At 59.3% G+C, this 25,926-nt stretch overlaps 2 protein-coding genes across 2 annotated transcripts; one reads left to right on the top strand and one right to left on the bottom strand.

The window, feature by feature from the left end:
• Positions 1–771: 771 nt before the first annotated feature.
• On the bottom strand, positions 772–21,735 carry CSRP1 (cysteine and glycine rich protein 1). The gene is made up of 6 exons (XM_036859709.1): positions 21,643–21,735; positions 11,534–11,646; positions 5,227–5,395; positions 4,301–4,430; positions 2,272–2,365; positions 772–1,810 (listed from the first exon to the last, which is right to left on the bottom strand). Exons 2-6 carry the CDS (start codon positions 11,643–11,645, stop codon positions 1,734–1,736), a joined length of 582 nt encoding a protein of 193 aa, XP_036715604.1. The 5' UTR covers position 11,646; positions 21,643–21,735; the 3' UTR covers positions 772–1,733.
• Positions 21,342–25,196, top strand: LOC118883685 (laforin-like). Its single transcript, XM_036830792.1, has 4 exons — positions 21,342–22,042; positions 23,013–23,139; positions 24,704–24,752; positions 24,957–25,196. The coding sequence occupies exons 1-3, from the start codon at positions 21,342–21,344 to the stop codon at positions 24,728–24,730; spliced, it is 855 nt and encodes a 284-aa protein (XP_036686687.1). The 3' UTR covers positions 24,731–24,752; positions 24,957–25,196.
• Positions 25,197–25,926: the final 730 nt, after the last annotated feature.

The raw sequence follows: 25,926 nt of genomic DNA on the forward strand, positions 1-25,926 counted from the left end.
TCTCCCAAGTCCAGTGTACACGACACCGTGTGAGACTTTAAGTCTCTGGAAGGAGAGTTAAGACTTTGGGGTTATTGGATCGGAGTGAGTGAATTTTGCATGTGAAAAGGACATGAATTTGGGGGACAGAATGCTATTGACTGAATGCTGTCCTCCCTACCCCTCATATTCATGGGTTGAAACCTGATCCCCGGTTAATGGTATTTGGAGGTGGGTCCTCTGGGAAGTGATCAGGTCGGGAGGGTGGAGCCCCCACGAGTGGGATTAGGGACCCCTGGAAACTCTCTCCCGCTCCTCCCGCCACGGGGGGACACAGTGAGAAGACGGCCATCTGTGAGCCCGGCAGCAGGCCCTGCCCGACGACAGCAATCTTGGACCTGATCTCGGACTCCCAGCCCTCACTCCACCGCCTTCCTCCTGGGCAGAAGTGAGCTTTCTGGATTTGACATGCACGTTCCTCTGGCTGAGTTTCCCTCTCGCTCTACGACTTTCCAAGCTGGGAAAAGTTCTCAGCACAGTTTGGGGGCCTTGCCGAGCCCCTCAAATTCCAAGCCCACACAGTTCCCACCCCCAGACGTGGCAGCTGGATTGGGTTGGTCGGGTCACTCCGGGACAGCGGGTTCAGTTACAGCAGACACTAGGGAGGAAGCAGCCCCAGCACAGCAGGGAGCGGCCACTTTCTTTCCACCAGACCTCCTGCTAACTTCCGGATGCTCCCATCAAGGCCCCTCCCAGCCCCACGGGGGTCCAGAGCAGGGCAGGGCACCAGAGTTCTGTTCTGACAGCTTTATTGACTGGGTGCGGAGTCAGCTTGAGTACAGCCCGCGCTGCAGCCCACGGTCCAGAGGGCAGCCCCACTCTGTCCCTGGGGGGCAGCGGGGCCTGGCCCCTCCCCATCCTCCTGCTGCTCTGGACCTGGGGGCCTGGAAGGGGTGGGTGGTGTGGTCAGAGAGGGATCACTGGAGAAGGCTGGGGGCAGGGGAAGGGTGTCCGGGTGAAGACAGGCTGCGTGTACCTCCCTCCACATCTGAGGGTCAGGCAGGCGTGCTAAGGACAGAGCCCCGGCCTCAGGACCCAGGGCTGGGGGCAGAGTTACGCGCCCTCAGGTTTGGGCCTCTGACAGTGCAGCGATGTTGGAGTGTCTCATTAGGGTCCCCGTCCCACCGGGAGCTCGAGCCTGGGGAGGCCAGACCACATCCTGACTCTGGGGCCCTTAGGCCTGGCTTGCTCACCGCCCGAGTCGGGGGACACCTGCCCCCAGTCTCAAAGGCACCAGGCCGAGCGGGGCAGGCGGCCCCTGTGGTGTGCGCCTGCCTGCGTGTCCCCCAGGAACTCCCGAGCTGGGACTCCCCAGGCCTGCTCTGAGGGACACCAGAAAAGAAGCACAGCCTTTCCCACCCCACCCGGTCCTGCTCCCCGCCCGCTGGGCTCCACTGATGACGGACATGCAGCTAAGAGGCTGAGGACAGGGGTCTGCGGGGTGGGGCAGGGCCAGGGGGAGACCCAGAGCCCCAAGGCCTCCTGCTAGTGACGGGCGGCAGGTCCCAGGCGGAGGGAGCGCCCTGGAGGGGTGAGGCCTCCGGCAGACGCCCGAAGCAAAGGGAGCCAGACACCTCAGTTCAAGTCCTTAGTGACGCGTGCAGGGCTGAAGGGAGGACGAATCCTGGAGGTCGTGAGGCTGCCAGGAAGGGGTGGTGATGAGAAGCACAGGCGTGGGCACGCGACGGGCAGGCTCACTCAGAGTGGACCAGAGCCCCAGCTCCCTGCCCAAAGCCGAAGCCCTTGGGCCCGAAGTTTTTAGCATAGCATCCTGCAGAGAGAGCAGAGGGGTGAGGACGCCCCCGGCCACACCTCCCGGCCCTCCCACCGTAGCTCCCGCAACCGCAGCGCCTGGCCGGGCCCCGGGAGCAGCGAAGCCCGCCAGCGCTGCCCCCTCCACGTCCACTCCAACAGTGAGGAGGCTCTTGGCTCCACGGTGTGGCCATTCCCCTGCCTCTGAAATCCCAGGGGAAGCGTCATCTGCTGTCAGAGCTCTGGGCCGGGAGCCTGGAGCCCAGGCTCTGCCCCAGCCTGCCCTGATCTGCCCGTGACTCTGGCCAAGTCACTTCCTCCCCTGGGCTCCTCCTCAGCTCTAACAGGAAAGGGTCTCACTAGACGCTCTGGAACGGACGCTGAGGCCCGGAGTGGGTCTGCATCTGGCAAGGGCCTAACTGCTCGGCCCTCTGCCCCCAGACCTCCAGGAAGGGAAGACGTGCAGGAGGGACCACCCACCTTTGCAGTAAATCTCGCCATCCTTGTCGGCCAGGGTGGTGGACTCGAGGCCTTTGCCGCACTTAGCGCACCGGAAGCAGGACTTATGCCAGGACTGGGGAGGGAAGGAAGCAGTTAGTGCTGCCCCCCAGCCGTTCCCCTAGACGTGATGAAGGCACTCGTGAAGCCTGACCAGCCCCGCTGCTGAGGGACCCTAACCCCACCTCCTGGAGAAAGCGCTGGGTGGGCAGCGGCAGCAGGCAAGGGGTGGGACCACCGCCAAGGCAGCTGCTCCCCAGCTCCCACCGTCAGGGCCGGTCCAGCCTCATCCTGACCATCCTGCCCGGGACCACTGGAGTGGGCGAGGGCTTTGGACCCGTCCTGGCATCACCTCCAGGTGCACGGCTTTCTCACCCCTCACGGGGAGACCGCTGCCGCCCTTGCAGCCAGATGTGAGGACCAGACAGACGGAGCCTGGCCACAGGGCAGGCTTTCATGATCCGCCAGGCCTCTGGATCCTAGAACAGGTGCCTGGTTTGCCCAAAGGCCGTGACCGCGGCAGGGGGGGTGGCGCAGCTGGGCAGGGGCCTGGCACAGAGGAGGCGCCCAGCACCACTGGAAGGAGAGAGGGTCCACGAGCTGCGCTGAACCCGCAGGGAAAGGCCAAGGAGCCTCGTTCCCTGGGGGCCACAGAAGCCCCTCGTGCTTCTACGAGGAGCTCAGAGGCAACACAGCCAACAGCCTCCCCGGGGAAGGTGGCCTGGGTCTGCACCCCTGGCGGGAGCCTGCCAAAGCCGGATCAGCCGCCAGCTCGGGCAGCGCAGCCAAGCGGGCTGACAGCTCTGCAGAACCGGGGAAGCCAGAGGCCGGCAGCAGCAGACGGGACAAAACAAGGCCTTTTAAGGGCAAAGAGACTCCCTCGAACGGCTGCCCGTGCCTGGGGTGGAGATGAGAAAGGAAACCGCATGCCCTCCGGTTTCCTGACAGCCAGACCCGCGCATGTTGCCTCCTGCCCGTTGCTCGAGGGGCCAAGGAGTCCGGGGCCCTGAGCAGGCTCCAGAGCCCAGCGCCCCCAGCCCCCCAGCAGGCACCAGTGCTGGGTCTAGACTTGTCCTACGTGTGAGTTTCCCGTCCACCCCCCTCCCGGCCCCTCCTCAAGGTTGAAAAGCCTCGGAGGCCAAGGCACAGGTCCAGAGAAGCTGCAGACAGTCTCCAGGCCCCGTGGCTGCACAGCTGACCGTGTGAGCCTGGCCAAGCCTCGTGTGAAGGTCCAGAAACCCCCTCCGGGCACCCATCCTGAATATGCCCCTTCAGTGGTCCCCGACTGCTGGTCCCAGGCTGCAAACCCTGACCCCTGCCCACAGCCTCTCTGAGGGAGGGGACCCCACTGTGCTTCGGTGACCTGGGCGGCTACTATGGGAATACTGAGGGGGAAGGGCAGGCGAGGCAGTTAGAAAAGATTGCCTCCCAGGAGGCTGTGATAGGCCTGAACCTTGGGAAGCTCTGCCCTGCGGGGACATGGGTGGGTTTCTGAGTCCACATCCTCTGAAACAGGATGTACGTGGATTTTCAAGTGGTTCTTAACATTTCTGGATCACAAATCTTTTTGAAAATCTGACAAATGCTATGGACTGTCTTCCCAAGGAGAGAGAGGATCTCACAAAAGTCTGCATATTCTTTTCAGGGCTTGTGTCCACACACCCTGAGAGGTCTGCAGCCCCTGATTCTAGAGACACCCATAGATTGGCAGCTCCCTAGGAAGTGCCCGTAGGCGCTTAATAATCAGCTCCACCAGGAGTGAGGCTGTTACGCTCGATCGGGAGGGATTCAGCCCCCTGGAGACCGGAAGGCACAGGGGACAAGCGAGCCCGGGGACAAGGTTCCCCCTTCACGGTGGGCTTTGAAACGAAGGGAGGGAGTTGCAGCCCAGGGCTCGGGCTGGCTGAGCAGAGCTAAGGTCGCACTCGCAGAGCTCTGGAAGCCACGCTTCAGGAAGGGGCTTGGCCGGCCCGCGTCCCCACACCCCCCGCTGGCCCAGCAGCCGCCTTACCTTCCCAGCACCAATCACCTTCTCGGCGGCGTAGACGGCCTGGCTGCACCGCGGGCAGCGCTCAGAGCCGCCGATCTTCTGGGCAAACTTGGCCGCGTTGGGGTTGGTGGCGGGCCTGTGGCTGGGGCCCCTGCGTGGGGAAGGACGAGCGGTGACATGACGTACAGGCAGCAGTACGGGCGGGGGTCTGGCACCGTGTGGGCACCACCCCGCCTCCACCTGGCCTAGCCGGTTACAAGGCCGCGGCTGCCAGGGCCTGTAGGGTCACCTCCCACTTTACAGATGGACACACCAAGGGCAGGCACAATGTTACTCTCACCGGCACATCAGACTTCGCTCAGCCCCCCAGTTAAAACACTGGAGTCACAGAACACCTCGTTTGTTAGGAATTGCCCTCCTCTGTTCCCCATTCCTTTGGCCTGCCGATTATGAGAGTCTTTCCAGGAGAAATCTGTTGACCAATCACCCCCACTGGGGCACTGACCTTGGCCGAAATGTGGGAACTCATCCGTCACTTCCATCCATCCCCCCAGGGCCAAGGAGCTGGCAGGCTGACCGCCAGCACCTCCACTCACAGCAGGTCAGTGGTCAGTGGGCGCTGGGTACCTAGTGACACCCCGTGATTCCGGGGAAGGGAACTGACGCCCCTGTGAGCAGGGGTGCAAGCTGGTCCGGCTCGGACACTCACTGGCTGTAGGGACACCCAGCAAGTCACTGAGACCGGCTGGGTTTTCTCATCTGTGGAAAGAAGAGATGAGACCCAGGAATTCTTGGGGCCCCTCCCAGCTCTGACGCCATGAAAATATGGGCTGTGGCTCCGCCGTATAGGGAAGAGCCTGGGCTGTTTCATTCCCTGCTGGACCCCCGCTCCTCTGACTGGCCTGACACACAGTAGGTGCTTCTACACCTGGGAGGGGTGTACTCACTCCTCGTGCTTGATGCCGAGCGACTCCCCCTTGTCCATGCTCAGCGTGCCCGCGCCCTGCCCGTAGCCGTATCCCTTGGGCCCGTACTTCTTGCCATAGCAGGATTTGCAGTAAATCTCCTCGCCGTGCACGGCCACGGTGGTGCTGTCCAGATTCTTCTTGCAGACCACTGCAGAGGGAAGAGGGTAGGGGGAGTTGGTTCGCTGCAAGCACCCCGAGAGCCGAAGCTCTCTGGGACTCTGCACACATAATATCCTGATCTTTCAGGAGCCTGGTGACAGGGGTCAGGATGGCCAGGGAGCTGGGAGGAGAGAGGAGGGTGTCTAAGGATGCTGGCCGAGCCGCCCCACACCAGGAACCGCATGGGCCTTCCTTGGTCCTCTGCACCCTCAGAAGTCCCGGGATTCAGGAGCCAAGAGCCTAGACTGACCCCAAGCCCCAGGAAGCCTGCTGGACCTTCACTCTGCCCTTGACAGAGAGATCATGTGTCCCGACAGAAGAGGAAAAAAAGAAAGGAAGGAAGAAGGGCAGGGCTTTCCTGCCTTCAGCGATGGGATCGAGAAGGGACACCCCTACAGGCTTGGGGGCAGGGGTGCAGGGGAAGTGATGCTCCCAGAGGGCAAGGGCAATATTTATTAAGCGCCCGGCATGGCGGGCTTTGAAATGAGATACAGGCTGTGCTCAACACGACAGCGAGATCTGCAATTTCTAATCTCAGAATCACTTTGCCACAGGAGGGACTGAGGTCAGATGCTGGGAAGAATTTCCTGACTCCAACGCTAAGAGACTGGAATGGGATAAACTGGAAAGCCTGCGGGCCGCCTGTATCTTCCTGTGGATCTCAGAGCAGGGCTGTGCCCAGCGACCCAGAGTAAAACAGCTCGGAGCCCAGGGTCATGTAGAGTCAGCTGCCCAGAGCCCAATCTCTCTCCCCGCCCCTTCCCAGCCCACGTGTCCACTGGTAGATGCGGATGACAGCCTCCCCCCAAAAGGTGGCTGTGAGAATTAAATGAGCCCTCACCCAGGGAGTACTTAGCACAGTACCCTGTGCACAGTAGGTCATCATAAACGTCAGCTGCTCCTATAGTGTGATACAGAGCTGGTGCCGTGGGAACACAAGGCGGGGGGTCAGGCCTCCAAATATCATCGGCTTCCAAACCCCAAGTCCTTCTCTCAAGAGACCCGACTTCCCCTGCTTCTTTAGAGGTCTTGTCCTGGGATTCTAATTGGGTCCCACGAAGGTCCTCAGATTTGGGATTCAGTGTGTCCACCTGGACCACATCCTCAAACACGTGCTTCTGAAGATGGATTCCGGGGGAACCCCTGGAGGAGCCGGCCGCTCCTCCCTGCAAAGAGGTGCTCCGCTCAGCTCTGGTCAGCTTGCCATCCCCTTGCCTTCAGATTTTTTTTTTCCTCCGCTGTGTGGTTTATGGGATCTTAGTTCCCTGACCAGGCACTGAACCTGAGCCCTTGGCAGTGAAAGCTCCAAGTCCTAACCACTAGACGGCCAGGGAATTCCCAGCCATCCCCTTGCCTTTAAAGGCCGGCTCTCTGCCCCCAGGGCTCAGGTTGGAGATTTCAGACTAAATAAGGACCCTCTGGTCCCGTCCCTGAGATCCACACGTCCTTACGGCACTCAGGCGACCCAAATATGGACCTTCCCGCCGCCTCCCTAGGGCTTGGCTCCCGGATGGAGGGAGCGGGAACAGCAGGGGGTGGGGCTCCAACATTCCTTCTTGGGTGGGAAGTCAGGAGTTGGCCTGGAATTGCTTCCCGTAAGACCCAAGTGGACCTGGAAATTCCAAGACCAGAGGGGAGGCAGAAAGTGAGACAGGACGGCGAGAGGAAGGGAGGTCTCCTCAGACCGACCTTGCCAGCAGGAGACCCAGGGGCTCAGCCCAGGGGAGACTCCAGGGTCTACGACTGACCCCTCCAGACGGCCCCCTGCCTGAGCCCCAGCTTCTATAGGGGGACACCCCGACCTTGCTGCCGGCTTCCGCTTTGCCTTGTTCTCCCAGAGGCCCTGGCCTCTGCCTTCCATCCCGGTCCAGTCTGGGCACCTGTAGGCTCCTCCAGAAACTCCATTCAGGGGAATTTTGAAGGAAGGCCTAAATCAATTTCTACCAAACCATGTTAAGCAAAAACCAAACAAACAGAAAAACTTAATTACCGGTTGGTTGTGTGCATTTGCTGGGAAAATGTACTCCAGATGCCACAGGGTAGAGGCAGCCCCAGGTGAGAGGCCAGGGCCCCCTCACCCCACCCAAAGACAGAGAGTAGTTCTCTGTTTCTGGAAGGAAAACCAAGGCCCACAGAAAAGTTCCAGCTCATAGAACCAGCCAGAAGCAGGGCCCGGCCGGAGCCCAGCCTGACCTCCAGGCCTGATTCTTCCCTGCCAGCCCAGAAGCCCTTTCGGGCGGGCCGGGCGTGGGACCACAGCCTGCGGCTGAGGGATGCTGGAGCTGGGGGCGCGCAGGGCTCTGAGAGCGCCCCGGTGCTCCGGGTCCTGGGGGGCAGCCCAGCTCCAGCAGCTGCCACCTCGGGGAGAGGCCAGCCCTGCTCTGCTTGCCCACAGGGCTGACCTGCCCCAGGTGGGAGCCGTTACCGCTCAGAGAAGCAGCAGCCTTGGGGCAGGTCCCCGCAGAGCCAAGCCCTCTTGCCTGCGGATGGGGACCGGTGGCCCCTCCTCACACCACCAGGCTGTACCCTGCGGGCCGAGCCCAGGGAGGAGGCTGCCCTCCCCGACCGTCTAGGGCAGCGTCCTGCGTAGCCCAGGCCCCAGGAAAGGGATCGTGGGTGCCAACCTGAGTAGGAACCAGAGGCAAGCACCAGGACGGTCAGAGGACCTTCTCTCGGGGACTCAGCCAGGCCTGGCCACAAAGGGGCTGAGGTCCCTGATGCCACCCAGGCCCACACCCTGCTGGCCTTTCTCTGCCTCTGGAGGTGAAGGTCCCCTGATGCCGAGGGTGATTCTGCATTCTTGATTCCAGCTGGACACTTGGGCCCACGTCACTGAAAGAGAAGTGACCCTCCTTCCACTCGTAAACACACCTGCGTGCCCGGTGCTGCTCTAGGCCCCGAGAATCAGCAGGTCGTGAAGATGCTCAGACAGGGGACATCCTCTAGCTCCGGTGCCCAGGAACTCCGCCGCAGCCGGAGACCCCGGAGACACAGGAGGCTGACCTACAGCTGCTAGTAGTCCTACAGCAGCCCTCCCCGCCCTGCTCCCCGGCCTGACCTCCCACAACTGTTTCTGGTCCTCTGCACCCCACCCCTGCCCCGGGCCTGCCTGTTCCTTCCTGTACCGCCCCCCGCCCCGCATGCCTGGCTTCCCTGGACCTCCTGGCCAGCAGCCACTCCTCCACAGGCAGGCCTGCAGGCCTCCCCGCCCAGCTGGCCCGTTTCAGTCTGTGATTAAAGCAACATTTGAGGGCAGAGAGGGGTCCTTGGGGCCAGCAGTCTGGACCCTCTCCCCGGCCAGAGCCAAACCCTCTTATTCCCTCTGAAAAAAACAAACAGCTCGAAAAGTCCCGAGCGCAGTGAACTGCTGATTACAGGACGCTGCTGTGGGCGGCCTCCTCCGGGCTGGACGCCAAGGGCCCCACCCAAGCTTGCTGACCGCCCGCAGCTCGCTCAGTCTCAGCGGCCGGAGGCTGTGGCTGCACGGGGCGGGGCTTCCGGCCGCTCCGCCCACAGCAGGTGGGCGCTGGTGCTCATCCAGGGGGCAGGTGGCCCTTGGCCTGTCTGGACCCTGCTCTGGACCACGAGCTCCTGGAAGCGACGCGGCCAAGCTCTCCCGACTCCGCTCGTGTGAAGCCGGGGGCACGGGCCCGACTCCCAGAGCCCCCAGACAGGCTGAGATGCCAGCCGCTGCTGAGGGGTCCTCGAGCCACACCATCTTGCCGGGGATCCCCCAGGGCCGTGTGTGTGTGTATGTGTGTGTATGTGGGGGGGGTGTGCACGTGTGTGTGTGTGGTGTGTGTATGTGTTGTGGTGTGTGTGTGTGGTGTGTGTATGTGTGGTGTGTGTATGTGTGGGATGTGTGTGCGTGTGTGTGTGGTGTGTGTATGTGTGGAGTGTGTGTGCGTGTTGTGGTGTGTGTGTGTATGTGTTGTGGTATGTGTGTGGTGTGTGTATGTGTTCTGTGTGTGGCATGTGTGTGTGTATGTGTGGTGGTGGTGGTGTGTGTGTTGCATGTGTGTGTATGTATGTGAGCATGTGTGTGTGTATGTGTGTGGTGTATGTGTATGTGTGTGTGTGGTGTATGTGTATGTGTGTGTGTGGTGTGGTGTGTGAGTGTGTATGTGTGTGTATGTGTGGGGGGTGTGCACGTGTGTGTGTGTGGTGTGTGTATGTGTTGTGGTGTGTGTGTGTGGTGTGTGTATGTGTGGTGTGTGTATGTGTGGGATGTGTGTGCGTGTGTGTGTGTGGTGTGTGTATGTGTGGAGTGTGTGTGCGTGTTGTGGTGTGTGTGTGTATGTGTTGTGGTATGTGTGTGGTGTGTGTATGTGTTCTGTGTGTGGCATGTGTGTGTGTATGTGTGGTGGTGGTGGTGTGTGTGTTGCATGTGTGTGTATGTATGTGAGCATGTGTGTGTGTGTGGTGTATGTGTATGTGTGTGTGTGGTGTGGTGTGTGTGTGGTGTGGTGTGTGTGTATGTGTGTGTATGTGTGCATGTGTGTATGTGTGTGTGGGGTGTGTATGTGTGGGGTGTGTATGTGGTATGTGAGCATGTGTGTATGTATGTGTGTGGTGCATGTGTATGTGTGTGTGTGGTGTGTGTGTGTGTGTATGTGTGTGTGTATGTGTGGTGTGTGTATGTGTGGTGTGTATGTATGTGAGCATGTGTGTATGTGTGTGGTGTGTGTATTGTGTGTGTGTATGTGTGAGTATGTGTGCATGTGTGGTGTGTATGTATGTGTGTGTGTGTGGTGTGTGTGTGTGGTGTGTGTGTGTGGTGTGTGTGTGTATGTGTCGGGGAGCTGCTATCATTTACTGAACACTCACAACTGCTCCACCTGCTTTGCTTGTTTTCCGAGCCCCTTCCCTGTTGATTCTCTCCCCCCACCCCCCTGCCGCCCTGAGGTAGGTGCTGTTATCCCCCCCATAACGCTGAGGAAACACAACCAGAGAGAAACCGAGTAACCTGCCCATTACCACGCAGAGAACAAAAACAGAATTCACATCCAAACCCTGACCAACTGGTTCTGAAACCCAGAGCTTAACCCCACACATTCCCTGCCTCCCCCTCTGCCTGGGCTCAAGGAAAACGCAGGTCACCTCTTCTCCTAACCCAGAACCTCGGCTCTGTCGCAATGAGCCCCGGCACTCAGGAGAATGGGGAGGCTCCCTCCGTCCGCCACTTCCTGGGCCGGGAGCTCTGAAAGGCTGCCCGGCCCGGGCCGTGGCCAGTGCAGCACCGCGGCCTCTGCATCCCCTGCATCCCCCGGACCACCCGACAGCTCCCGGCTGGATGGCGGCCACTGCCCGGCTTCCTGTTCATCCAGGCTGTGATCGCAGCAGGTCTGGGTCCGCCTGTCGGGACGATGTCCAAGAACCTCCTGCTCATCCCCCTCTTACCCCAGACTGTCAGGCGGGGATGGGCAGTGAGGGGAAAGGCCTCGGGCTGCAGGCGCAGGGGAGGGAGAGCCCAGCTCCTCCCTAGACGCAGCTTCCCGTGAGGCTGCTGCCTTGAAAAAATGTTTTTTTAATTGAAATATAGCTGATGTACAGTATTAGATAAGTTTCAAGCGTACAACATAGTGATTCACCACTTTTAAAGTTATGCGCTTATAGCTGTTATAAAATACTGGCTATATTCCCTGTGCTGTATAATATATCTTTGTAGCTTATTTATTTTATACATCGTAGTTTGGACATCTTAATTCCCTTCCCCTATCTTGCCCTCCCCCTCCCCCTCCCCACTAGTTAGTCCTCTGCATCTGTGATTTCTGTTGCCATTTAGCAAGGGGTAATCTGGGTCCAAAGACTGATGAAACTTTGGGCTAAAGGTGTCTTCCTCTTAAATGCCAGGATCGTGGCAGGGAGAGAAAGAAGAGAGAGTGGGTGGAAAGTTTTCCCGACCCGAGTCTTTCCTGCCTGGCACTCAGCCCCTGTGCCTCCGCCACCCCCTCCCCTCAGAAAACAGCTTCTGAGGAACAAAGAGGCCCTGAAGTGCTTCCCTGCTCAGCTGCGTGCCAGCCAAATGTCAAGCTGTTTACCTCCCGTGGGGTCAGTTCCCCGGGGTGTCGACAGGCCCATCCGGTCCCCATGGCAACAGCAGGGCCTGGGAGGGGTGCGTACTCACTGCACAGGAAGCAGGATTTGTGGAAGCTGCTGCCTTCGCACTGAACCTCTTCAGCGAAGTACACCGTCTTCTGGCACACCCCACACTTCTTACCTCCTCCCCAGTTCGGCATTCTGAAAGCGGACGCAGAAACGGGAATGAATTCCCCGGGGAGATGGAGACACAGATGGCCCACAACAGAACAGCCAGGGACAGAGGCCGAGGGGGGAGCTGGTGGGGGGGGGGGCAGAGCCTTCCTTGAATGGCAACCTGCGGGCTTCCCACCCCCGAGCCCACAGGTGATCGCTGAGCAACCGCTGTGTTTTCAGCCCCGTGCCCGTCATTCTAGAGGATACACACAAGCGCAAGATACAGGCCATAACAGCAGTAACGACGAACCATCTGCTACACGCGTCCACACGGATGAATCTCACAAAGATGAATTTGGAGCAAAAGAAGCAGATAAGCTAGAACTCATAAAACACAAATTATCTGTGTCAGGCCCGCAAGCAGGCAAAATTCTATCGTCAAGGGAGCGACCCATGGGTGGGAGAGTTATAAAGAAAAACAAGGGGATGAGTATCACAAACTACTGTCTTAGATTTGTTACCTCAAAGAGAGAAAAAGGGGGCCACCAAGGGGGCTGCTAAGCCACCAGCCATGTGTGGTCATCACACGGAGGCTCCCTTTGTAATTATCCTTTGAACTACACATGTAGGTTTTATACGCTCTTTTGTATATAAGATATAGCTCACCAAAAAAAAAATTCTTTTTTAAAGCAGGAGGCAGGCACACAGGACACAGTTAAGAGTCCATTAGAATGGGGGGAGGTGGGGGGCTTTTGCAAAATCAGATTTTCCAGCACCAACTCTGACCCGATGAATCATGACCTCTGAGGATGAGGTACAAGAACGTGAATTTTTAACAAGCACCCAGGTGAGTCCGAAGGAGGCGGCCTGGGACAGCATTGAGATGCTCTAGGTATTGGTTCTGAGCTGGGGTCCTGATGCCAGATGGGTTTGGTCCAGTCCTGACCCTGCCACTCACTGGCTGTGTGTACCTTGAACAAGGTAGCTGGTCTTTCTAAACCTTGATTTCCACATCTGTAAAACGGGGATAAAAGCAAAAGCTACTTCATAGATCATTTCCGGGGATTCAGTGAGACACGGCGTGTCAAAGGCACGGCTCAGTGCCTGGCACGTGCTGAGTGTGCGGTGACGATTATTAGTGCAAGAATCCAAGGCACAGGGGAGGCGACACTGCAGGTCAGAGCCCGAGTGGCACAGACACAGATGCCCACAGAGCCCGAGATCAGGGAAGGCCCATCTCAACCACTCTCAACAGATGCCTGGCTGCGGGGGGACGGTGACCCTTCCCACTCTTTGGACAGAAGTGCACGTGGCGGGGGTGGGGGGCTCTATGGGGGGCGCCGGCGACCGCGGGTACAAGATGGGTGATGGGGTGAGTAGGGTTCAGTGTGCTGGGAAATGGAGGGTGGGCAGGTGAGAGGCAAACCCCCCGGGATGTGCGTCATGGAAACACCGAACGCAGGGATGGGGCATCCAGAGCCCACCCTCTTGGTACCAGGGATGTGCCGGCAGCTAAAGAGTCGGGGTCTAGGGCAGAGGGGGCGTGGTCTCCACTGCCCGGAGCTTCCCATCTGACGCGGTGTAGGGACAAAACTTGCCATCCCGAAACATCTCTCTGTCCTGCAGATTATTTCGAGCTGAAAACAATCAAGGCCCAAGAGACTCAGGAAGAAACTTTGACCTTCCCCCAACTGCCTAAAAGAATTTCGATAGAAGGCCTGTTCCCCAAACAGAGCTATCGCCAGAGATCTCTGCAAAGAACACGGGCGGGTGTGGTGGGAGGGTCGGAGGGTCGGCAGGGCCTGGAGACCAGAGTCCTCTCCTGTCCCATTGTGTCTGCCGGCTCAGCAAACACTCACTCACCAAGCATTTGCTTTTCCATCTCCATGTAAATTGCCTTCCTCCCCTTTGAGGTCCCAAACCACTACCTCCAACTTCCTCTTTTGTCTTTAGCTGAAGATGGTATTTAAGGTGAGGGTTTCAGCCACTTTGGGGAGTTACTCAGTTTTTCTGGGTCTCTCCCATGTAGACATGTTCTTGAACTTTGATTTTCTCCTGTTCATCTGTCTCGTGTCAATTTAATTTTTTTCCAGTCAGAAGAAGCTAGAAGGGTGGAGGAAAATTTCTTCCCCCCCGGACAGTGGACACAGGCCTCCGCTCAAGAAGAAGGTCCAGTCGAGGTTCACTACCAAGTCCCCTGCACACAGGTGTTCATAGAGGTGTTCAAACAGGTGTTCAATAAATCGGCTGCCCTAATAGTGAGAGCCACAGCTGGGCCATGCCCTCCACCTCTGCAGAGCCCGAGGCCCTCACAATGCTCAGTGGGTATGTGCGGGATGAGAGCAGGCCCCACGTGGGGAAGGGGTGTTGGTGACACCAGCTCCCCAGGACCCAGGCTGGAATACTATCGAGACCGTGGGAATCTCCAGCAAGGCTTTGTCGGAGTGGACTAGTCAGTCACTCTTCACTGCCCCTGCTCTGTCCTCCCGTGTCCTGAAAGCTGGGGTTCCTCTGGTCCCACCCTGGTCCCTCTCTCCCCCCAGTCTCCTTTGGTCCCACTGCACCTGAGGTCACCCCTGCCAAGGACTTCCATTCATCGCTGACCTTGACCTCTGCCCTGAGCCCAGGCTCATACACCCGGTTCCACGGGAGCACCTCCACCTGGATGGTCCATGAGCACCTCGATTTCAACACGAGTCACCTGAACTCGTTACCTTTTCTCTCTAACTTGTTCTTTTTCCTGACTTGTCCATTTTTTGCTGCTGGAACCCCAACCATTCTCTCCAGCACTGAGGAATCTTATCCCAAACCCTAGAACGGGGAGAAGTTCTCCTCCTCTCTCAGCTGCACCTGCTCTGTGCCCCCTTTACCTGCTCACCCCAAATCCTGACATCCCTGCCTCTCCGGGCCTCTTCCCACTCACCTTCACTCAGCTGGCCCACGACCCCCTCGGAGGGGGCACCACGCTCCAGTCCCCTTCTCCTTGGGAACCACCCTGATTTTCAGCCAGGGCACATGGCCTGGACCTAAGCTGACCAGCCCAGGTTACCAGCTTGGGGATGGGCCCCTATGCATTTCAGGCCAAGGAGACAGAAGGGAGTTCCGGGGGCTCCGGAGAAGAAAACATCCTGATCTTCAGAGAGAATGTCCTGGAAGCAAGCCCCCCTCCCCTGAGTGAGGAGGGGGAGCCATGGGCTCTGGGGTTGTGGTTCCAAGGGGGACCAGCCGTCCCAGGATGAAGCTGACAGCAGGGAAGGCAGAGCTGAGAAAAGCAGCAAGGGAGCTGCCGTGACATCGCTGAGCCACAGGACAAGGCCAGACGTCATGCTGACCAGTCTCCAGATTCTCCAGTTAAACAAACTAAGAAGCTCCCCTGCTGTTTAAGCCAGTTACCCTACACCTGAATGCATCCCCAGAGAGGACAATTCCGGCCACCCTGCTTCTGGAATCCCCTTCCTAGCCCCCACCCCACCCCCCTGCAGACCTTCTTGGCACAGAAGGGGACGCTCACTCCTCACCCTGAGAGCCTCCCCGGAGTACCTTCCCAGCTCCGTCTCCTGCTATACCGCCCCTCACACATCCTCAGGGTTGGTGATTTAATTGCCCCAGCCCGGGGCCAGGCATGTGGAAGCCGTCAGTCGAAGCCTGTGCGTTGGGATGCGGGAGGCTGGACGGGGCGGACGCCCACCGTCCTCACCCGCGCGGGTCTGGACGGGCCGTCGACCTGCACAGGGCGGGCCTTCCCCTCCCGGGCTCTGGGCCGTCCACAGCTCATGAGGCTTCTGCACATCCCACGCCCCCAGAGGACAGCATTTCTCTAACCCCAAGCGGCCCTGCTCTGCCTCCTCAAATAACCCTCGAGGCCCGAGCTCCCGGAGCCCCAGGGCCAGCCCCATCCCCAGCCTCTGAGGCCCCGCCATTCCTGTCGCCCCTCTGCCCTGCTGAGCCACAGCTGGGCGCCGCAAACCAGGAAGGACAGTCGGGTGGGAGGAGCAAGGTCGGTACCGCCTGCCTAACCGTCAGCCACCTCTCCCCCCCGCCCCCCGCCCTCGCTGCAGAGCCCCCTTCTAATCAGGCATCCACCGCTCCACCGAGTGACCCCAGGGAGGGGCTCAGGGCAGAGCCCAGACCCCTGAGCCACCTGGCGACTCCAGTCCCTGCGGGGCGGTGCAGGGACGGCCACCGGGAGGGGAGCCCCGGGAGAGGTTCTGGTTCACACGGAGCCACGCGGCTTCTCTGACGAGGTGACTGGACGCGACCCCCAAACCCCTGCCCGCGGCACCCGGCAGACAGCCTGCCCTGAGTGTGCTGACCTACTGTGTGCCGGGCAGTCTGCAAACACCATCCACTTCTCCTGGCGACCTGGGGCTGGGGACACGCCCGTGACACAGATGAAGACACAGGGCTGGGGAGGCCAGGCCACCCCCCTGCGGTCACCAGGCTGTAGGAAGCAGAACTGGGATCCAGCCGGCTCCAGCCACCCAATCACTGTGCTGGTGCCATGGTATTCAGGGGGCTGCACTCGGGGGACGCCCGGGCTCCTTCCGCACCTTGCTTCCCACCCCCTGAACCCACAGGGGACGCCCTCCAGCCCCTAGGACGCCCCTAAGGGAGGAGGCGTCCCCTACCCCGTGGGGCGGAGCTGCTGCCAGCAGTGTTTTGCTCCCGACACAAAAGCCCTTCTGCCTCGTGGAGACCCACATATCCAACAGGCCGCCCTTGTTCTCCCTGGCTCCGGGTCAGGGGCCCATATCCAGCAGGGCCCAGGGAACCAGGGGCAGGGCAGGATGGGCGAAATCCGCCTGGGGCGCCTCCCGGCTGGGCCACTCCTCAGCCAGGCCACTTGGTGGGGGGTCCCCTTCAGGAGCCCAGAGAAGGGACAGGGCCCGGCGCCTTGGGGAGAAGCGTGGTGACCGTGTCCACTGCCAGGAGGGTCCCGCGCAGCCCCGTGGACAGGTTCCCCTCCCCCCGCCCACGTGAGGACCCCTCCAAGGGATCTACGGGTGGGCGGGGGGAGTCTCAGCTGGGGGAGCCCCGGCCGCCTCCTTCCCACGGGGACGGGGGGCTCCTGCTCCGCCCCTCCTTCCCACCAGCCCCGTCTTTTCATCAGCCAGACTCCGCGGACAGGAGGCCCGCTGCCTTAAAAGGAAACTGTTTCTCGGACCTTCTGGAGTTCCTATAGGGACGCCCGGCTCCTTCTCAGCTGCCTTCTCAGTTCCGAGGACAGAGGCCCTGCAGCCGACGGGGAGGAGAGATGCTCTCTGGGTCAGAGTTCAGGCGGCTCAGTTCAGAGGTCAGGAAAAAGGGACCTGGATTCATCCCTTCCCAGCTGAACGATCAAGTTACTTTCCTGTCTGAGCTTTGATGTGGTTGTCTCTAAATCGGACCATCCACTGACTCCTTAAGTTGTTGTTCTGAGGATCAGGAAAGAAATTATAAAGCGATGGCCCAGGGCCTGGTGTGCTGTAAGGGCTCACTCCTGACGACCACCCGCAGGACGGGCCCAGACGAGGGCCAGATGTCCGCTCTCCGCCCCAGCCAGGCCACGTCTGGGAGGAGCAAGGCCTGAGAAGTAGCAAGCCAAACAGGGACCTGGAATCCCTGACTTAGGGACGAGTGCCCTGCCCTTCCTTGGGGTGTAATCACCCCGGCACCCCAGATGCAAGCAGAGACTTGTCTTAACATCAACTCTTTTGTCTTCTGCTCTGGGTGACCAAGAAGCTTTGCTGTCCCTGTGGTCACATCAGCCACTCTGGGTTTGCAGTGGGTTCCTCCAGAGAGTTCTGGTTCGTCCCACTTCACACGTCGACAATCTCGATAGAGAACCAGGCTTCAATTTTCCGCTGAATGGCTGGAAATACCTGGGAAGCTATTTACCGGAAATGCCAGGATCCAGGGCCGGTCGGAAGCTGGAAGCCCGGGACTGAACTCTTCCGACGAGCGGCGGGCTCAGTCTGCTGCCCCCTCCTTCTTGTGCAGCTGTCTCATCAGATCCTCTGTCTTGAGAGCAGAGACCCAAGATGGGGCTCGCAGGGCAGCAGAGGGAGAAGCGGACACAGGGCAACACTCCCACGTTCACCCCACATCTTGTGAAAGTCGGGCTGAGGTGACGGCCCAGTGTGGTCAGGTTTCAAGTTTCAGAAACCATCTCAGAGATGCTCAACCCTTAACCGCTGGCTGCCACTGTCTGAGGGAAGGCCTCCTCTCCTCAAATCAACGGTTTGACTTGACAGTCCACGCCCTGTCTTTATTTCTCCAGTGGAAAACCCTCACCTCTCCCGTTCCAAAACCTCTTGCTCCCCAGGGCCAAAGGGTGACTTCTGGGCACAGAGTTCAGGTCCCCACCCACGCAGTCTGGCAGAGACCTATCAGGTGTCTGCCTACTTAGAGTCACCTGGCCGTGTGGTATCCAGCCAGCTACACAGGGGAGCTGTCACCCTTTCCAGCTCGCTGCTCAGCCCCTTCCTCCCCGCACCCACGTCAGGAGGGCAGCCAAGGCGGGGGTCGGGGGCACCCCGCCGCTCAGGGTTCAGAGCCCAGGTCTTAGAGGTGCCACCTGAGAGCCCGGCAAACAGTCCTGCCTTGAAAGGAATGGTCACTGCTGGGGGGACGAAGGGCCAACATGCGGTACAAGCCCGGCCTCAGCTTCACGGGATTTCTTGGGAACCCTGCACGTGACTCAGCCTCTGGGAGAAGCCGGCCGGCACCGCTGCGCTGTGATCCCTCCAGTCCCCACGGTTCCCAAAACTCGACTGTCACCATGGCCCGCTATCTCCCTCCCTGAGTTCTGTCTTTTCAAGTCCAGGCCCCGAGGCCCTTGTGGGGCAGTGGGCTGGGGTGGCGCCTGCCCCCAGCGCCTCGTATAACAGAGCGTTCCACCCCCGGGGTTCAGAAGTCCAAAGGTCAACCAAGGTACAAATGGGGGTCTAGAATTCATTTTAAGTATTTCCAAACTGTCACAGGAAGTCCTATATCATAACAAGATCTCACAGACTAACCAACAGATAACTGTCTTTGCTTGTGTCTGGAACCATGTCACCTTAGTAACAATTGGTTACCCATGCTGGAAAGGTCTGAACGATTTTCCTGGATTAATTTTTAAAAAGCAAAAACAAAACCCATGAGCCCTTAGACCTTATAAAACAGGCTGTTTGCAGCTGACGTCTCGGGAAGCCCCTGCCCCCCCGCGGCTCCTGTATAAAGACAGCCGGACGCACTGCAGAGGGGGTGTGCTCGCCGGGTTGGTGGGTCGGGCGGGGGCCGAGCCTGTGATCCACTGTCGCTGCAGGAATCAGGCAGTGCCTCCGGCCCCTGGGAAGAGGTGGAAATGCTAGCTGCCTCGGTGTTTACACTCCTTACCATACATGGGAATCACTCAGTGCTGACGTCAGACAAATTCCTGGGTAGCTGCGTAGTGCGGCCCCATCGCCACCACAGAAATTCCTGCCCACTGGAAACCGCAGCAAAGCTGCTCCTGCGGGTACCCAGCAGTTCCCCGACCTCACCCCCAGCTCCACTGTGTGTGTGTGTGTGTGTGTGTGTGTGTGTGTGTGTGTCTTTTCCTGAAGCAGGCTCTTTCCCAGGCTTCCTTTCTTTCCTGCAAACCTGGCACCAAAATTCAAACACGCATCAGACCTGGTGAAAGCGTATCACCTGGGACCCAGGCCCCGACTTCCAGAAGGGCCCCCTCCTCCTCCCCATCCATGCGGCAGAGGGAAGACCGAGAGGTTGTGAGTTCTAACGAGACTCCATCCACGTTCACACGGCGAAGCCACATCTTCCTTAAGTAGTTTATGAGCCGCCATAAAGCTCTTTGTAACGCGAATGACTGGGCGGGGGTGTGCAAGGAGTCTGCCTGTGTCTGAATGGCAGCTGCAACCCCCAGCAAGTTACTCATCACCTCTGGGCCTCAGTTTCTTCGTCTGTAAAATGGGGAGCGTCCGTCCCCACCTCACAGACTGTCCCAGATAACACACACGTGGAGGACGCAGGCCAGTCCCTGGGGCCCAGCAAGCACAGACATCTGCCTACTGTTCTCTCTGGGAAGGGCCAGCTCTGACGCTTGTTCTCCAGTTCTTATTTGCCAGAACGCCCGAGTGGTGGCAACCGGTGAACCTTTATTCTCACCAGCGCCTCAGAATGTTTAATGCAGGATTCCTCTGTCCTCTTCCAGCCAACTTTTCACGATAAGCCAGCTTACAGAAATATCTAAATTCCAGCAGCCTCTCAAAAGAGCCTTCCCAGTTTGCCTTCCCACCAGGAGGCCCAGAGTAAGTAGAAACCGTCCCTCTCCTCCCTGACCTGGGCGAGCACCAGAGCACCCCGTTTGCAAGCTTCACACGCGGCCGGTAGGGCAGCTCAGCAAGCCGCCCACTCCTACCCCCTTCATTCACCAAATAGTTACCGCTCGCCAACCAGGTGCCAACACTACACTCCCGGCCAGGGAGGATTCACCAGCTCACCAGCAGGCAAACGTTTGCCTTGAGAAAAGAAAACACCTGGGCTGGGAAGGCAGGTGCTGGGACGGCCCAGAGGCAAAGGCCGTGGCCCTGCTGTGCTTCCGGTTTTATTAGCAGCCCCGCAGCAGAGGTGGTGGGCCGGCTCTTCAGTTTCTCCTCTGCGTCCCTCGCCCCCCAGACCCTCCATAGCGGTAGTGCTGCCCCTCCCCCTCCCTGCCCCACGCTCTGCAGGATAAACTTCCTTCCTCGCGTGCCTGTCCCCCCCCCCCGGCCCCCGGATTTCCTCCCCGCGGGACTGGGCCATTCCCTGGGAGGCTGTGGGCAGTACAGGGCTGGATCCAGCCACAAGGCGGTCTCTCTGGAAAGTGCCCGAGCCCACCCTGAACATCAGGAGGCTGAAAGTGAGCAGCGGCAGGGGCACAACACCCCGTCCCCAGGTCCCACCGGGAGAAACCCCCAGCCTGCACTCTGAGCTCCTCCAGCCTCCTCGGCGTCTGGGGGGCAGGGGAAAGGCTGTGGCGAGGCCCAGGGACAAGACAGCAGCTGGCCCCTCCGGGCCCCAGGCCTGCGTCACGCCCTCCCCGTACCACCCCCCAAAGAAGCCGAGCATGAGAAGCCAAGTCCCCTGTCCACGGTCGGCCGAGTACTCAGGGTCAGTCAGGGCCACACTCTCCACGAGAGCCCGCTGGACCTCCCGGAGCCGCTGGGACAGGATGACCAGGTGAAGCCCCCTCAGCTGGGAGGGGGCTGCCCATGCATCCACGCCCCGGAGCAGGGGTGGCGGCCAGAGCCCAGGCCTCCAGGGAAGGGCTGAGCCCGTGCACCCTCCCGCCTAGACCCAGGTCTTGATCAGAGCACAACAAACGGGACAGGCGTTTGCGGAATATTCTGCGGCCTGTGAGAGCAGATAGAACGCCTGGCTCGAGGCGGCTTGCTGCGTAACATACTGCAGCTTGCTTCAGGTGTGCCGGTAGCAGCCCCTTCCTGCTCCCCGGCCCTCAGGGACTGAGGCCACCAAACACTGCGGCTTCCTTCAGGCTGGCGTGATGGTCCCCACGCAGCGCCAAGACAAGGGGCGAGGGCGGGTGTGAACGTGGCGGGGGGTGACCGGGGACGGCTGCCATCTGGTCCTTTCCTAAAGGTGAAACTCACACCTGGGCTCGGGGCACAGCTCGGGGCACAGGCGGGCCCTGAACCTGGATGTTCCCCCACCCTGCCCGCGGCACGCTGTCCAGGGGGCAGGCGGGGGGTGGCACGGCCGCCCTCATCCCCCGCTGTACAATGAGCTCAGTGCGCGCGCAGAATCGCCGATTGTTCCGCCGCGGGACGTGCAGGTGGCGGGGAGACTGGCCGTCCCGGGTCAGGGGCACGTGGGGGCCCTTTGTGTCCCGGGAGCCCGGGGCGGGGAGGAGTCCCGCGCCTCCTGGAAAGAGAACCAACCGCCGCCACTTCTCCCCCCTCCGCGGCCCGCGCCGGCCCCGGCCGCCCCTTTTCCTTGCGACCCTGCTCGCAGCTTCCCGGGCGGCGGCGGGGCCGGAAGGCCGGGGGCGCCCTGCGCGCGGCGGGGCCGGGGCGCACTCACCTGGCGGCGGCTGGGCACTCGGCGTTGGCGGACGGCGGGCGGGCGAGCGGCAGGGCAGCGCTCTGGAAGCGGGGCTGGGCGCGCCCGGCCCGCGCGGCGTTTTGTTCCGCTCGGGGAGGGCGTGTCCGGGCCACGCCAACCAGTGGGCTTTGCACACTGCACCACACCGGCGCCAATGTCACCGCACCGGCGCTGATGTCACGGCGCAGTCCCGCAGCGCGGCCCCCAGGCCGGAGGCGTCCCGGCTGCGCCCTGGGGACCTCCGGTGCGCCCCGCCGCGGAGGAAGCAGCGGCTCACACGTGCCCGGAACTTCTCAGGGGTTCCCGGCAGCCTAATACGAGGGTGGAGACACATGATCCAAGAGATAAGACTCCTGATAAACTTGTGCCACAAGAGAAAGTGTGGGGGGACGGGAGGTGGTCTCGCGTTTGGTGTCCTGGTGGCAGGGTGTCACATGGGGCGCCGGGGTAAGATAAGCCAAGCTCTGATCCCGCCCCTTCCGCGTACTAGCTGGTCCCCGCCCATAAGCCTCAGGTTCCGCATCTGTGAAGGGGGTATAATCCAGAAGGAAGTGGGTTTTTTTTGGGGGGGGGAGGCGGGGGGAACAGATTGTATAGGCCTAGTAAGCCTTCAGCAGTGCCCTTCAACGAGTGTAACCCCCCCAAACAGCTCTGTCCCCTCAGCTTTCCCCAATCTCCCCTGCTATCCAAAGAAGGAGCCCCCCTCCGACCCCCAAACAGCAGCTCTGAGGAGTGGGTACTTCAGCTGGGCTTTTATCTGGGCCTCGCCAAGCTGCCCAGGGGCAGCTGCGGGTGGGTGGGCTGCCCTCGCCACCTCCCAGCCCTTCCCGCAAGCCCGCTGCCGGCGTCTCAGAGGGCAGAGAGGCTCGCACCTCTTTCCTGGACGCAGGTACAGCTCAGAAACCCAGCGCTCTGGAGAGAGAAGGAGCTCCCGGAGGCCCCTGGCAAGGAGGGCCTGGTGGGGAGCAGAGAGAGCCGGGCTTTAAAGGAAGGTGCCATCCTCTCCCCCCACGGTCCTGCCCGCCCCAATCAAGGCGCACTGCCCTTTGGGCCTTGTGGATCTGGACCCGGAGGATCATGAAAATCTGAGACACTGGTGTTCCCAGGACTGGGAGAGCCTTGGGAGACAAAGCACTTTCTTCTAGTTTGCAGTTTTTGTAGCTTGTTCACTGCATTTCTAAGTCAAGAGGAAACTCCCTCTCATCCTCCAGGTTGAATTACCCCATTTGCACTGAATGCAGAGGCAGACGGAGCAGGGCCTGCCCACATCCTGGGAGTCCCTTTCGCTGTGACTGTGTCCGCTGTGCGCCTGTCTGTGTGTCACTCTCTGCTTCTCTCTTGGGCTCCAGCGTCTCCGTGAGAAGGAAGCCTCCTTCTGCCCAAGGCAGTGAACTGGGGGCAGGTCTGCTGGGCAGCTGGTCGCCCCTCCCCCAGGTCACCCACAGACGCAGCTGCCACGTCTTCCAGGCTGGACAGGTATCAAGGCCTCAGACCCTCACAGGCTTCATTTAAAGCCCCAGGTGGCCGAATCAACTCTTCCAGGAGTAAAGTCAAGCATCTCATAATCCAGAAAATGGAGTATTATATTTATCTAGGCTTTTCTTACTTTCTACCCTAAGAAACATCTTTCCTTGGGCCGGGCCCTCCATACAAACAGGGTCCCCCAAGATTGGGAGCATCGACCAGGATTTCTTGCAGATTGGGTGGCCGTTCTCATCTGACCCAACCAAGATGTAAGAGCAGAACCCAGGAGAATTCCCGGTCACCCCTGCACCGCGCGAGCGATAAATCAACAGGCCCGTTACATTGCAGAATGACATCAGCGTCAGAGGCCATGGGCTCACTGTCCAGAGGTGGCGGTCTCGCGGGATTATCCCGCCTCCCTTCAGTTCCCTGGATCCCGGAGAGAGGAGCTTTGGAGTCTTGCCCAAGATTTTACAAAAAGGCAAACTCCTGCCTTTCCTTCTTTGGTCTGGGTTTGTCCTGTCTGGGCGATGGGGCTGCTGATGGATTTCCCCAGTGAGGACAGCCAACCTGTGCTGTGAAACGTCCTTAGGGAAGGTCCAGGAAAAGGCAGTCACACCTGGATTCTCCCGGAGGCTCTTGGAGCACCTCGTAAACTGGTGGCTGTGTCCTGAGCCCTGCCTCCTGGGAGGCTGCTGAGTGGAGAGCACAGGGATGTGTCCACACGACACTGGGGCAGCAGGACTGTCCCAGGCAAACCAGGCCATGCGATCGCCCTGCATGCTTTATTCTTCTCCAGGGGGAGCACACGGTCAGGAAGTTTTCCCGGAGAAAGTGAGTTCTTGCAGGGCTGAGGTTCTGCTGGGAGCTTCCCCGGGCGCGGAGGAAACGTGAGGGTCGAGGAGGAAAGATGCAGATGAACACGTTGTCCACACGCCTGGGGGTGGTCACAGCTGTTTCACAGCCTGAGACGGACCCCCAAGGAAGAGCAAGGCCCTTGGATCATCAGGGCCGCGACACTCTGAAGGAACCAGGGCTGAATTTGTATTGTGAGTCTCAGCTCCGTCATCAAGCATTTAAAATAATAATATGGGGAATTCCCTGGCCGTCCAGTGGTTAGGGCTCCACACGCTCAATGCCGAGGGACCGGTTCAATCCCTGGTCGGGGAACTAAGATCCCGCACGCCGCACAGCGTGGCCAAATAAATAAATAATATTCATGACAACCAGACAGATCATGGGGAGGATTTTGAGATGCATAGAAATATCAAATCACTGTGTTGTGCACCAGGAGCTAACATAGTGCTGTCGGTCAATTGTGATTCAAAAAACAACCAAACAAACTGCTAAAGAGATCAGATTTGTGGTTACCAGAGGCAGGGGGTGGCGGGAGGGGAACTGGATAAAGGCAGCCAAAGGGTACAAACTTGCAGTATAAAATAATAAGTACTAGGGATGTAATGTACAACATGATAATGAACACTGCTGTCTGTTATATAGGAAACCTGTCAAGGGAGAATATCCTAAGAGTTCTCATCGCAAGGAGAAAAGTTTTTCTATTTCTTTAATACTCTAGCTATACGAGATGACGGATGGTCACTGAATTTATCCTGATAATGACGTATGTAAGTCATATCACTATGCTGCACACCTTAAACTTATACAGTGCTCTATGTCTATTACATCCCAATAAAACTGAGAATAAATGATATCAATACTAACAAATAACTGCTGAGCACCAACTGCCCGTCGGGCCCTTTACAGCAGCTCCCCTTACTCTCCCCAATGGCTGAAGGTTGTAGGACTATTTTCACCTCTTTTGCACGTAGGTGACCACTGGGCAGTAACCAGCTTGGTGACCGTGTGACCGTGATCCAGACCCCGGTTTTCCTCGTGTGTGAAATGAGGGCTGGGACCAGCTCCGCACTCTCAAAGCTTCCCACGGAGGTGCCCCTGCCAGCAGGGACGGGATGTGCTGCTCGCTGCTCCCGGGAGCTCAGAGTGTTGACGGGATCAGTCGCTCCCAGGGCTCTGAAGTCTTCGGTTTTATTATAAAAGTTTGTTTAAATTCCGCGTTCTCCTTCACAGATGCCTGTGTTTGTTTTAATAAAAAGATAATGTTGAAAATTATTTACAGTAAGAGAAACAGAGGTTCTTGGAAAGGGTGTCCTGCCAGCCTCTGTGGACCCTGGACGGTGACAAGCCCAGCAAGGGGCCTGGGGTGGCTCTAAGGCTCTTCCCAGGCTTGATCTGCCTGGATCTGCCTGGATCTCCCGGGGGATCTCCCTGGATCTGCCTGGGTCTCCTTGAATCTGCCTGGATCTCTCTGGATCTGCCTGGATCTCCTGGGGGATCTCCCTGGATCTCCCTGGATCTGCCTGGATCTCCCAGGGGATCTCCCTGGATCTGCCTGGATCTGCCTGGATCTTCCTGGATCTGCCTGGATCTCGCTGGATCTGCCTGGATCGGATCTAGCTCTGCAGTGCTGAGGCTGTGACAGGGGGCTGAGGGATGGCCCCGGATTCCTGACCAGGACCCTCAGTCCCTGTCTTCATGTTTCCCGAGGAGGAGTCCCAGAGCCTCTCGGGGTTTGCAGGAGAAATGAGCCTGACAGCCAAAGATAAAAGAAAGGGCAGGAAAGTCCATGTGTAAACGTCAGGAGGATAAAATGCTTGGAAGCAAGAAAGGGGGAAATCCACCTGGAGAGGAACAAGGGTACTATGGGGGCTCCAACAGGGAAATGTGTTCCCATCTTCAAGCTGCCCTTTACACTGTGAACCACAAGGAATGTTCCAGGGA

This window comes from Balaenoptera musculus, chromosome 1, assembly GCF_009873245.2.
Source record: "Balaenoptera musculus isolate JJ_BM4_2016_0621 chromosome 1, mBalMus1.pri.v3, whole genome shotgun sequence".
Taxonomy (NCBI): Eukaryota; Metazoa; Chordata; class Mammalia; order Artiodactyla; family Balaenopteridae; genus Balaenoptera; species Balaenoptera musculus.

Bases quoted from the DNA above. Each gene is read 5' to 3' on its own strand.
- CSRP1 (XM_036859709.1), bottom strand. From the start codon at position 11,645: ATGCCGAACTGGGGAGGAGGTAAGAAGTGTGGGGTGTGCCAGAAGACG. The intron at 5,396-11,533 runs GTGAGTACGCAC...TTCCCTCTGCAG, and splicing joins CAAATCCTGCTTCCTGTGCA to TGGTCTGCAAGAAGAATCTG. The intron at 1,811-2,271 runs GTGGGTGGTCCC...CTCTCTCTGCAG, and splicing joins TGGCGAGATTTACTGCAAAG to GATGCTATGCTAAAAACTTC.
- LOC118883685 (XM_036830792.1), top strand. From the start codon at position 21,342: ATGAGCTCAGTGCGCGCGCAGAATCGCCGATTGTTCCGCCGCGGGACG. The intron at 22,043-23,012 runs GTGTGGGGGGAC...CTTGGGCTCCAG, and splicing joins AACTTGTGCCACAAGAGAAA to CGTCTCCGTGAGAAGGAAGC. The intron at 23,140-24,703 runs GTATCAAGGCCT...TTAATACTCTAG, and splicing joins ACGTCTTCCAGGCTGGACAG to CTATACGAGATGACGGATGG.